Genomic DNA, 13,340 nt, shown 5'->3' on the forward strand with positions numbered 1-13,340 from the left:
ATGGATTCCATTCTATTGCATGCACACATTTTGTGTGCAATGATGCCCATGTGACGACAGCTTTAGAGAACTGCGTGCAGATTGTGATGCGAATTTCACCTTTAAATTAAAAGGATGAATTCCCTACATAGCAGATCTTTGGGGATATTCATATTGGGACTATTAAGGTATTTCCAAACACACGGCGGATTTGCTGTGAACATGGGGGGCCCAAGTTGTGTGAACAGCCCCGGGCTCTTGGTCCCCTTCACCCGCTACTGCTTTTACGGAATATTAAACTGAAAATGTCTATATGCCAGACAAGAGGCTTCTAAAAAAATGTTCAAAGCAAAGCCATGTCATTTTAGCATGTGCTTCCCTCCGCACGGCACTGAGCTCAGTGGTACGGTTCCCAGATGTACATGAAATAAAATCAATCCATCGCCCTTATTGTGAGCTGCAGCAACCTGCCAGTGAAGCCTTTCATTTGTAAGAGAGACAGTAGACAAAAACAATGAGACAAGGTTAAGGAGAAGCTGGAAGGAGAGCATATAGCAAATGAATAAGTAATGTTTAAATGTCCAAGTCTGATTTACTTGGCAGAGATGTATAAATTGGAAAGCTATCCTTCACGCCAACTCTGAGAGCCGCTGAGAGGTGTGGGAGACTTTTAGTGAAAAACAAGCAATGGAAAAATTATCGTAGCTGTAGAGGGGGTGCGAAAGTAGAAGGCCTACCCAATGGCCCATCTGCCACATAGCAAGACAAAGGTATTGTTAAAGGGGTATTTTGTGCTTTCACAAGTGATGACTTATCAGTGGATAGGTTATCACTAGTTGATTGGCGAGAATCCACCGATCGGGATCCCGGCCAATCAGCTGATCATCTGGCCCGCTGTTAGTGAGGGTAGCCAGACGTCATCATCAGTGATTCAAGGAGAAAGTCTAAGAGGCAGGCTTCACTCCTATTGAAATCAAAGGGAGCGCTGCGCTCCTATTACATTCCTACTCCTCATTATGGTCAGGACTAGCCGTAACAAGGAGCAGGAAGTGTAATAGAAGTGCAGCTCCCCCAATGATTTCAAAGGGGAGTGAAGCCTCTATGACACTTTCGGGCTTGACCAGCAATGATGACAATTAGCTGATCAGTTGTGATCCCGAGCAGCAGATCCCCACCAATCAACTAGTGATGAGTTATGAAGAGGGTAGGTCATCACTTGTAAAAGCCTGGAATACGCCTTTAATGGCACATGATTGGTGGAGGGTGCTGTTACAGATTTTGTATCAGGACCCATGAGCTTCAAGTTAAAGCTCTGATGATGCCTGTAAGTGGGAATTTGGGCTGCTAAAATCTATCCTATAATTCGATATCGCATATATCTAAATATAAAAGAACCCAAACTTGCGTCATGTGATCTCCTGCTATTTCTGTCCCGGCAGTGCCTAGTCCCCTGCTGCTCTCTACTTCCAGCCTGCTGCAATGATGATGCACTAACTCATGGACATGACTGACGACTGTCCTTGAGAATAATCCAGCATACAGCCTTTTGGACGGACCCTCATCCTTAATTGAGCTACAAATAACGATGCATTTCTATCCATAATGCATAAGCTATCTGCAATAAATGTTGATGGCTTTTTAATTGCATGGAATAAAGTTTGGAATTTGTAACCTGCCATAAGACGGAGCCATTCGGCCAGTGGAATCCCCTTTCCTGTTCCGCGAAGAGATCAGGAAACCGGAATCCCTGATACAGATGTGAAACCACCCTAAGGGTACATTAACTTCTTAACGCTATAGGACGTACAGTTACATCCTGCAGCATCGGGGTATGTATGAAGAGAGATCGCGCAGCAATCTTTCTTCATACAATGTGGGCGCCGGCTGTAAGAAACAGCCGCCCACAACAGCTCCAATAAGCCGCGCGGCTCATCGCAGCTGTTGACCGTTGAATTGTGGATGTCAATTCTGGTGGCGGCATTTAAATCCCCCGGCTGATGTTCCAGGGTCCTGTACGGCCCCCCGCAATGAGATCGGGTGCCATGGCAGCCAAGGGACTTTTGAAAGTCCCCAGGGCTGTCATAGCAGAATGCATATCAAACCATGCTCTTGGCTTGATAGAATGCCTGTCCGATCGCAGTATGATGTAAGGCGATAGCTTTACATCATACTGCAGGAGCGATCAAAGCATTGCATGTTTATGCCCCCTTTGGGGACTAAAAAAAATAAGTTTTAAAAAAGTTTTACTAACTATAAAAAAAAAAAAAAAAAACTAATAAAAGTTTAAAAAGAACCCTTTTGCCATATTTATAATAAAAGAATCTAAAGAAAAAAACCAAAATGCATATTAGGTATCGCTGCGTCCGTACAACCCCGGTTTATCAAAGTAACACATTTTTTTTTACTGTGCACAGTGAACATCGTCCGGAAAAAAAAGAACGCCAGAATTGTGCTTTTTTTGGTCACCGTATCTCCAAGAAAAAAATGTAATAAAAAGCGATCAAAAAGTACCTCGGAATGGTACCAACGCAAACTACAGGACGTCCTGCAAAAACCTGAGCCCTCACACAGCTATGTCGACGAAAAAATAAAAATGTGGCGGCAGAAATTAATTTAAAAAAAATTAAATATCTTTGAAAATAATTAAAGTAGTACAGAAAAAAAAACTATATAAATTTGGCATCGTAGTAAAAGTACTGACACATAGAATAAAGTTATTAGGTCATTTTTGTCGCAGTGTGTACGCCTTAGGAAAAAAAACGCAACCAAAGATGGCGGAATTTTTTTTTCCGATTTCACTCCACTTAGAATTAAAAAATTAAATTAAAAAAATTTTCAGTACATTATATGGTACATTACATAGTACCATTAAAAAAGCACAACTCGTCCCGCAAAAAACAAGCCCTCATACAGCGACGTCGATGGATAAATAAAAGAGTTATGATTTTTTAAAAGGGGTGAGGAAAAACCGAAAATAGAAAATAAGGGCCATGTCCTTAGGGGGTTAAGTTATTCTTTAAATTGAATGCTCAGCTTTTATCATTATGTTGTTTTTGGGACCAAAGAATCTGGTCAGAATAATTTCTTGATATATCTGAATAATCGTCAAAGCTCCATTTTTCTTATATTGAGCTCCAAATCATATCCACAAATGTGGAAATATAACATTCCATCTGCCTATCACTAGGGGGAGCCGATGAGCCAACTGCATACTATTTTATCATTGAGTTCAATGTATAAACAATATACAGAATGCTATTAATACATTTTTCTTAGTATCCTTAAAGTTTTAAAAAGTTTGAAAGTGGTAAAAAATAAATACTCATTTTACTGACCCCCTACCAATTCAGTTTTGATTTCTTCTGGTACTATGAGAATCACTGGCTGCTGAGGCCACTGTAGGGAAGTACAGTGGATCGAAAGGAGTCGGAATCAGATCAGTGAAGGTCTGTATGATTTAAACGGTCACCGATTTTTATTTATTTATTTATTTTTTTTCAAACAACTTGTATGAATATGCTAGCTGGTGTGATAACCATCGGAAGTGCAAACCCTTTATCTCAAATGACAGTTTTGTGTTGAAACAGCCCTCTAAAGTGCTGTCCACTTCGCTCACATCATTATTATCCACCATGCTTGCATTGATCCATAATAGTCATTGTACTATGTATTACTAAAGGTCTGAGGCGTGGCAACATCGTGGCCTAATGCACCATTGGTGTCGGAGTATGTCCTAAATTTCTGAAGCTCTACATCACTGCGGCCTCACCCACACGCCCTAGGCATGAATCAACATTTTCATCATCGAATTACTGTCTCCCGTAGACTTTTTATACGATGTTCATTAATCACGTTTTACGCATTACATTAATGAACATCATATAACTCCCATGGGGCGAACATAATATTACTCTCAACACATCACTTCTCCATTAACTACGATCCAACATAACTATGGCGAGATACTCCTCCAGTTTGTCATAGCCTCTATAGTGTACACACACTAAAGTTGTTGGACCAGATTTACATATCTTGCATCTTTGGTCATCTTCTTCGAGGACCACATCTCCTACGGAAAGAGAGACTCCCTCTCCTTCCACGAGGTCTACCATCTTTTGGCCCCTTGGTCATCAGGCCCTTTCAGTGAAATCTCTTCTGGTCACAAGTATAAATGACCGTCACCACAATTCTGGTGCTGCTCCGATTCTGTGTCTGTCTGCCTCTACTGTTCTTCTGTCTCTGCCTGCTGTGACCATGAAAATCGCACATCGCAATAGCAGGCCCATGTGAATATACCCTAAAGCAGACCTGGTCACTGAGCACCACAAAATCAAGCTTTTTTTAAAGTTGGTCGTCATGCACCGCTTATCTCAGGACATGTCAAGCCAAGGTGAAAGGTAGGGAAGGCATATCTGTACCTATGGCGAGAAGTAGAGATGGAAGAAGAGTGGAGCTCAGACATCTATCAAGATATATAGTGTAGTTTAGTTGTGGCCCCCCTAATGCCCTGGGCCTTCAGATAGTGAGACGTCAATCTACCCCTACCTATACCAATAGTCCAATTTGCAAAGGGATGATCACAAATGTTTTGGTCATGTTAAAATGATCTCCTGTCCATCGCTGGCTGGTTCGAAAAGAGTTAATCCATTTCCTTTATTCAAGCTCTCAGCCGTTGGTTGACCACCGAGAAAATGGCCAGCGTGTGACCGTAATTTACATTTCATATGAGAAAATGTGATGCATTTTTTATATATTTTTGCTTATTTCATGGTGACTAATTGCCAATTACTATGGTAATGCTATAATTCAGCGTGTGTGAGGTCTAGGAATGAAAAATGATAGGTAACTTCTCCGTTCTCATTTCTATGGCAACAAAACTTCATTGTCATTAAATAGCAGTTACAATATATAGAGGCAGGACCCAGTAATTATAGATTTATATGGCCATAAACATAAATAAGAACGTCGCATTCATCCGGAGGTCTTCTCCTGTTTATTTCCACTGGGCCAAGCGGCTCTACGTGGTGACAGAGTCTAATCAGACAAAATGTTTACTATAAAAATAAAAGATGGGGTATGAATCTCCACAAACACAGGAGATGCTCCGTAGAACACACTTTATGGTAGCCATGAACCATGGTCTTCCAGCTCCAAGACACCACTTAACTGGCAAATGAAAAAATATCACTAGATATATTACAGCAATGTGTCAAGTGACACTCCGAATGTACAGCTTTCGTGGTGAGATGAAAAATAATGAAAAAAAAAAAAAATCCATGAAAAAGCTTCAGCCATATTTCGCTTGATAGATGAAAGAGATTATTGAGCCTATTTATAAGAAGCTCCGTGGTTTACTTAAATATTAATACGTGGCAGAGTGTGTTCTGTCAGATATTAGAATGTTAAATCAAGGCCAATATTCCTCTTCCCGCTGGATTAGGAAATACTATTATAATAATTATGGCTAAAATGGTAAGAACATAAAGGTTGGTAATAATGAGAATGATACAACGGTCCCGTAACATACAATATTAATTGGCTCCCGGATGACCATCGTATGTTAAAAACAAAACTTTATAGAAAAGAATGGTAATTGGTTCCGAAGCCTCAAGATGTCATCCAAAAGTAACACACAATGAAGATTACAGATGGCTGATATAGCAAGTCCTTACATAGAGCAGTCAGAGAGCTGCTGGAAGATGTAAATCACTTACTATGTAGAGGACAGGAGCTTCTTCAGGATGGTGTACAGTATATACAATGACCCAGAAAAATAGTGTCCAATGGGGCCTCTCATTCTGGCACAGGTAAATACAGGACATGCAGTATGGCACTGTACTCAGGGCTTGGTGTGTCACTAGAGTTGAATGAGCTTGGTGGAAATTTCAGACCTGCCTTTTCCCTCATTCTCCCCAGCTTGTAGCTTAGACACACAGATCCTAGTGGTGTTGCTGATATTCGAGAACTTAGAATTTTAGTACAAAGAAAACCAGTGACGCACCAGGTGACATCATCTGATGTCAGTAATGTGCTTTGACATTTCTTCTCTAGCTAGCCCAGACCGCCATGACTTCCTCTTTTAGCCATTACTCCTCTGCAGAACTTGACATACAGACAGTTTTGGCTCCTTGTTTTATCAGCACTTCTCCATCTCTATACATGTACCTCATTCCGAATGCTCCAGATGGGATTAATACCATTTTAGTGCCCCACAAAGTTATAATACCTTCTTTGTGGCCTCATACAATAACTGAGCCCCTTTTCTGCCTTCAAAGGGTAATACTCCCTTCAAACAGTAATAGTGCCACCTTGTGCCTCAACATAGTTATAGAGCTCCTATTGGGGCCCTGTGTAGTAATGGTAGCCCTCACACAGTAATAGTAACTCCCATTGTGCCCCCATATAGTAATAGTGCCCTATATATTACTAGTGGCCCCATACAGTTATAGTAGTCCCTATAGTGCCTCCGTATAGTAATAGTGGCCCAATAGTGCCCCATGCAGTAATAGTTGCCCCCATAGTGACCCCCTATATCAATAATGATTCAGTGACCCGCATAGTGACCCTTATAGCAATAATGGCCTCTGGCCATTCACCTGACAGCCATTCCAACGAAGAGAAGCTCTTCTCTTACCTGCAGGCCGGCACAGGTGGTGCAATAAACTGATGTGATCACACTGCCTGAGGTGGAAGCCTCACAGAGTCCCTGCCAATATAAGTGCCTCAGCAGGGAGCTGAAAGGTCTACTGCTGACACTTAGCTTTCAACTAGATCGGTATCCTGAGGACACCAATGCAGCTGAAAAGCTGAGATCGCCTGGGGATCCGGGCGGGCCTCCTACCATGTATGCCTGGTCACAGTTACATACCCTACAACTGCAGTGATTATGCCCTTGACTGTACTACAGGGAGGGGCTATCAGATTCACTGCAGTAACACGGGGATCCACCAGTGAAATATCCATGCTAATCAGCTGGATCTTCCAGCAAAGTGTGAGTGCTGCAGATCTGGACTGTGACATTGTAGGCTGAGTCTGCTTCCAAGTTCCAATTGCCAGAAACACCATTGTATGTAGTAAACATCAGAGCTTATTTACTATTCAAAATACAACAGTTTTCTGGTGCAAATTACGCCAGAAGACTCTTTTACTTGTTTGCATCACATTTAACATGTGTTTTTAGACACTTTCATACAGTTTTTCCGATTTTTCTGTAAAAAGGAGCATGGCCAAAATTGGACTAAATTGTTGCAAATTGGGCCAAAAATTTGGTGCAATTTTTGGTGTAAACCAAGCCAGCTAATAGGTGGTCTAAACTTAAGCTAAACAATCTTACAGGGAACATGTCAGCATTTTCTGTTCTACTAAACTAACTACAGGAGCAAACCAAGGGATTATTGCAATCTCCATAAATACCTGCGTTATACTTCCCTATGAAAGTCTACCTTTGCAAATCATCTTTTGAAATCTTTCGCACTGCATGGAAAATCTAGCAGTCCAGTCCAGTAGGCAGGCCTGGATTGACTCTTCTGGCCGGAGTCTTTTAAATAAGCCTGCCCACCCCTACTGCTTAGTACCCAGTTCATCCATGTGTCCATTGAAAGGTTGTGGACCAGCGCATGCACAGATGAAAGCAATGAATCTGCCCACAAAAGAAATACATCATCTGCGCATGGATCGGATCGCAACCTTTCCACGTATGCAGTGATGACAAGGCTGCTCAGCAGCTAGGGTGGGCAAGCTTATTCAAAAGACTCCAGCCAACAAAGGTAGTTCAGGTACGCCCACCGGATCAGACAGTGGTAATCCCCATATAGCACAGCAGAGTTTAATCCTTTGCAATCCAATTTTGGATTCAGGGTTTCCTAGGTTTTTTTTCTCTTTCTGCCATTATACAATAACACCATCTGCTGGCTAGAGTCAGTACTGCAGTATGGGACATGCTGGAGAGGCCCCCAACGACAGAGCGGCCAGTAATCTACAGTAAGAGTACCCTCCCGGACATCTTCTGACACCGGAGCTGTACAGCCTTCAATCAGGATGTCTGAAGACGTCAGACAGTGGACTGGAAAGGCATAAAAGATGATTTGCAAAGGTATGCTTTCATAGGAAAGTATAACAAAGGTATTTATGGAAATTGTAATAATCCCTTGGGGTGCTTCTGTAGTTCATTTAGTGGGGTAGAAAATGCTGACCAGTTCCCTTTAAAATTCAACATATTTATCATTCAGATAAATCTGGCACATTTTAAGACTGTCTAGTCTAAGTTTGCACTAACTTTTAGGCCTTCGGGCGCCCACCCACTGGCGATTTTTTTTTTCCTCTGCGTTTTGCGTTTTTTCTCAAGAGCAATTAGAATTGAATGTGTTCTTGTCCATTTGCGTTTTTTTTTTCAGTCCGTTGCAATTTTTCACATAGGAACTGTCAGTTGCATATGTGTCCTTATTTTTCTCTTAATGCACCCATGAATGTCAATGGAAATTAACGGAAAAGGCGCGAAAAACGCCGCGAAAACGCCGCGAAAAACGCGCAGAAAACGCTGCGTTTTTCACGCACGAAAATCACAAACGCCAGTGGGTGGGCGCCCTAAGTCAGATGGGCGTTTTTTTGCGCGATTTGCGGATCGCATGACGGATGCGCATCCGCAAATCGCGTGACCGGTGCCCGAAAATCGCCCGAAAATCTGCTCCTAGCCGCGTTTCATTAGAAACGGGCTGGAGCTGTCCATTGCATTGCATTCAATGGAGCCGGCAATACAGCCGACTCCATTGAAAGCAATGCGCTGCGGGCGAGTGTGGGATGAATTGTCGGGAAGGGCTTAAATATATAAGCCCTTCCCTGCAATTTATCCAGAAAAGTGTTAAAATAAAAAATATATACATACTCACCTGCTCCCGGCAGCCGGAGTTCCGCGCAGCCGGCCTGCAGTGGGTGTGAAGGGGGTGTGAGTCAGACCTGCCCCCTGATTGGCTCAGCGCTGAACAGCTGTTACAGCTGTGGCAGAGGAGAATGATTTGTCTAGTATATGTTCTCAATGGGGTCGGCGCTGCTGCCGCCGGCCCCATTGAGCGCATATAGAGAAGAGAACAGGAATCGCAGATCGCAGATAGGTGCGATCTGCGATTTCTGTTCTATAATTTATCGGACGAGCGCATAAAAAGCGCTCATGTGTCCGATACCATTGCAAAGCAATGGTTTTAAAAAATCGCCGGACGCATGCGCATGCGCAAATCGCGCAAAAAAAACGCCCGTCTGACTAAGGCCTTAGACAGTATTAGTAAATAAGCCCTTGTGTGTCTTGAGGCCATTGTAACCCATCATCATAATCACACTAAATACCAATTAGTGTGACTGACGTGTAGTGTAACTAATGGCGCCAGATAGGCGCTACTTTTCCCTTTCTGCAGAGACAGTCTGCTGCCATCACTTTCTCCTGCGTTGACCACTGATTGATTAAAGGGGTTGTACTAATTTTTAAACATATCCCCAATCCACAGGATAAAGAATACATGTCTGATCAGTAGGCCACTGGGAGCCTCATCATCAATCACAAGCATGGGGGTCCTGTGTCCCCCTGCATGGATGAAGTACCAGTTGCAAACCTTATATAAAAAAAAACCCGACAAAACATCTATTTCCTCAAAATGCTTAATAGAAGTACGAATCCTCTTCACATATACCTCTATCAGTAATAATCACCTCAGCGCTCAGTCCATCCGCAAGCCAAGAGGTAAGGTCCACAGGCAGTGAGCGCTTACGAATGGACTGTATACACTGAGGTCATTATTATTGATGAATGTATATGTGAAGAACATTCTTACTTCTATAAAGCATTTTGAAGAAATAGAAGTTTGGTCAGTTTTTTAAAACCATTTGCAACTGTGGAGATGGACTTCCGACATAATGCCTGAGGGGCGCTATTGGTTGCTCTGTTTTGTGACTGAAGTGTCATAATAAGATAACTGATAGGAAGAGGTATCCCATCCGATAGGAATGCCTATATAATGCTTCATTGGACATTTTGTGGAAAAAAATAGCATGTAGTGCCATCCATGGCATATAAGGTGCGCAAGTATGTAAGTTTACCTTTGGCGAGCCGATCAACAGGGCTCTCCCTAGATTGCTAACTGCATATCATATCTTGTTCATATACAGTGGGTCCGGAGGGTCTGGAAAGTCTTCAGACCCTTTTGCTTTCTTTTTACGTTTTGTTATGTTGTGGCCTTGTGCAAATTAAATAAATCAAGTTTTTTCCCCATCATTCTGCACTCAATACCCAATAATGACATAGTGAAAACAGAATGTAAGAGATTTTTGTAAATTTGAAAAAAAAGAAAAACTAACATTTTGCATTGAAATAAGTATTCCCACCCTGTACTCAGTACTTACGTGAAACACCGTTGGCCGTAATAACAGCCTCCAGTCTTCTTGGGTATGATGCCACAAGGTTTGTACACTTGAGTTTGAGGATTTTCTGCCATTCTTCTCTGGAGACCCTCTCAATATCTGCCAGGTTGGATAGGGGCCGTCTGTGGACAGCCATTTTTAGGTCTCTCCAGAGATGTTTGATTGGGTTCAAGTCAGGGCTGTGGCTGGGCCACTTCCTAAGCCCCTCCTGTGTTGTCTTGGCTGTGTGCTTAGGGTCATTGTCTTGTTGGGAGGTGACCCTTCTGCCCGGTCTTAGGTCCCTTGTGCTCTGGGACAGGTTTTTATTAAGAATATCTCTGTATTTTGCTCCATTCAGCTTTCCATTAACCCTGACTGGACTCCTTGTCCCAACCACTGAAGAACAGCATGATTCTGCCACCACCAGGCCTCACTGTAGGGATGGTGTTGGGCAGGTGATGAGCAGTGTCTGGTTTTCTCCAGACATAACGCTTAGAATTGAGACCAAAAACGTTCAATCTTGTTTCATCAAACCAGAAAATCTTGTTTCTCACAGTCTGAGAGTCCTTTAGGTGCTTTTTGGCAAACACTTGAAGGGCTTTCATGTGTCTTTTACTGAGGAGAGGCTTCTGTCTGCCCACTCTCCAATAAAGCCCGGATTGGTGGAGACTGCGATAATGGTTGACCTTCTGGAAGTTTCTCCCATCTGCACACAGGATCTTTGGAGCTCATCCAGAGTCACCATTGAGTTCTTGGTCACTTCTCTTACCAAGGCCCTTCTCCCCCATATTAGTGTTAGACCAATCAAAGCCACGAGTCATTGATTTTCACTGACTATACTACAATATACTGTACATTTGTACTACAACATCTGATTATGTTAAACCGGAGAACCTGACTCTGATGAGCAGTTATGTCTTATTACAGGTGCTCGCTGATGGGGTTTGATCTTAACAGACACTGGCAGGACCCGTCTCCTTGGGCTCATCCTACTCTGTATGGAGTGAAGCAGCTGATCCTAGAGATGCACAACAGTCATGTAAGTTATAATGTATATAGAATATATATTGCTTAATTAGTATGTGCATACAATATATTCTTAGAAAGCGTTGAATCTTGAATGATAATTTAATCGGCATACAGTATATTTCACTGCTTGATCGTCATTGGAGATACCATGGAAGTGAAATGGAGGAGGCTGGATGAGTGTAGCTCAATACAGAGCAGAGAATTATCATTTTGTTTACCATTATAGAATATGAAGTTGGTTACAGAGTTCTACAGTATATGTGCACCATATCAAAGCTCAATTTCCTTTACCTAGAGACAACTTCCAATTCACCGGGGAGGCAAAAAGGTTTGTTGGCTCCTCTACCCCTTTGGCACCCATTGTATATGCCCCCTTCTGGCTGTGGCCCTGATATTGATGTAGTTTAATGCTAATGTACAAAAACCAGCCCATTTCTTCTAATAATGACATCCTTGGTATATACTTGTTCTTCCTAGGGAGTGATGCCTAGAAAAAATAGGGTAATCCTTAAAGTAGACATGTCTCCAACGTATGTATTGGCAGGACTAATATATGTCTTATAAAAATATAATATACAGTTACTAGTACATAGTGGGAAAAATTCATGCATGAACAGTTCCTACAATGCACTTTGAAAGAATGACAAGTTTTTACTTTGTGTATTATTTTGATACTTATACATATTTGACGCAACTTAATGAGGGCTTCCGACACGTTCATTGATGACCTTTCCAGTGACTTGCAGAGAAAGGGGTCCCTGTAGCAAAGATCAAAGTAGACCTCTTATTAAAGCCCTTCATTTTGACAGCCAGGACAGAAGGGTCTAATGTTTGTTTTCACCTCCTGACCCTTTTCATGACCCTTAACCCCTTAAGGACACGGCCTATTTTGGCCATAAGGATGCAATGATTTTTGAGGGATTTTCATCTCCAATTTTCAAAAGCCATAACTTTTTATTTTTCAGTCAACACGGCCGTATGAGGGCTTGTTTTCTGCGTGATGAGCAGTAGTTTTTATTAGTGCCATTTTCAGATACATATAATGTATTGCAAAACTTTTATAATTTTTCTTTGGAGGGCAGGGAGAGAAAACACATCAATTTTGCCGTTTCTCAATGGATGAGGCTTTGTTCTTTACGTGATGAGCTGTAGCTTTTATTGGTATCATTTTGGGGTACATATGGATTTCTTGATCACTGTTATTGCATTTTTTGGAAGGCAAAATGAAGAAATTAAGCATTTTGCCTCGTTTTTTAATTTATTTTTTAGCGTTTTTGCTGTGCAGGATAAATAGTGTGTTCAATTTATTGTATAGGTCATTATGGATACGATAATACCAAATATGTGTTTTTTTTTATTTTTTTACACAAACCGGTGAAAGTGTGCAAAACAGTTTTTGTTTTTTTTAACGCTATTTTTCTTTGATTTTTTTTTACTTTTTTTCATGTCCCTGTAGGGAACCTGAACCATAAAAGCTCTGATCACTATGATAATGCATTGCAGTTTTTCTGTATGGCGTCCACTTGCCATGGCAACTTATCGAGCCTCCGTAATTACATGTACATTGATCATGGCAATTAAGGGGTTAAGATCGATGATTGATCAATACTGTTGCGATGGAGGTTGGCTGAGAGTTAAAACCGACTCTCACTACTGGATGGCACAGGTTCATTTTTGAGTCTGCACAATCCACAGGATGTAAGTTTACGTCCTGTTGTGTTAACCACCACTTTGCCAGAACATAAACTTACGTTCTGTAGCGTTAAGACAATTCACAATGCCTAGTTTTTGAGCAAGTCAGTTCCTCTGGGAAGGGAAGTCTTGCACTGGTTCCAGCCACCCAATATAAAAGGGGGTGAAGACAAACATCACTGAGCCCTCTCTCTCCATGGGCCTGATAGCAATGGCATGGTTTGCCTCTATGGTCCATACATTCTTGGACGTTCCCT

General features: G+C 41.9%; 1 protein-coding gene across 1 annotated transcript in view; it reads left to right on the plus strand.

Annotated features, from left to right (window-relative positions):
- Positions 1–13,340, plus strand: part of AGBL4 (AGBL carboxypeptidase 4) — a 1,858,614-nt gene that overhangs the window by 1,544,358 nt on the left and 300,916 nt on the right. Inside the window, exon 9 of the mRNA XM_066594768.1 lies at positions 11,290–11,401. Coding sequence (XP_066450865.1) covers positions 11,290–11,401 — 112 coding nt within the window. The remainder of the gene's footprint in view (positions 1–11,289; positions 11,402–13,340) is intronic.

This window comes from Eleutherodactylus coqui, chromosome 3, assembly GCF_035609145.1.
Source record: "Eleutherodactylus coqui strain aEleCoq1 chromosome 3, aEleCoq1.hap1, whole genome shotgun sequence".
Taxonomy (NCBI): Eukaryota; Metazoa; Chordata; class Amphibia; order Anura; family Eleutherodactylidae; genus Eleutherodactylus; species Eleutherodactylus coqui.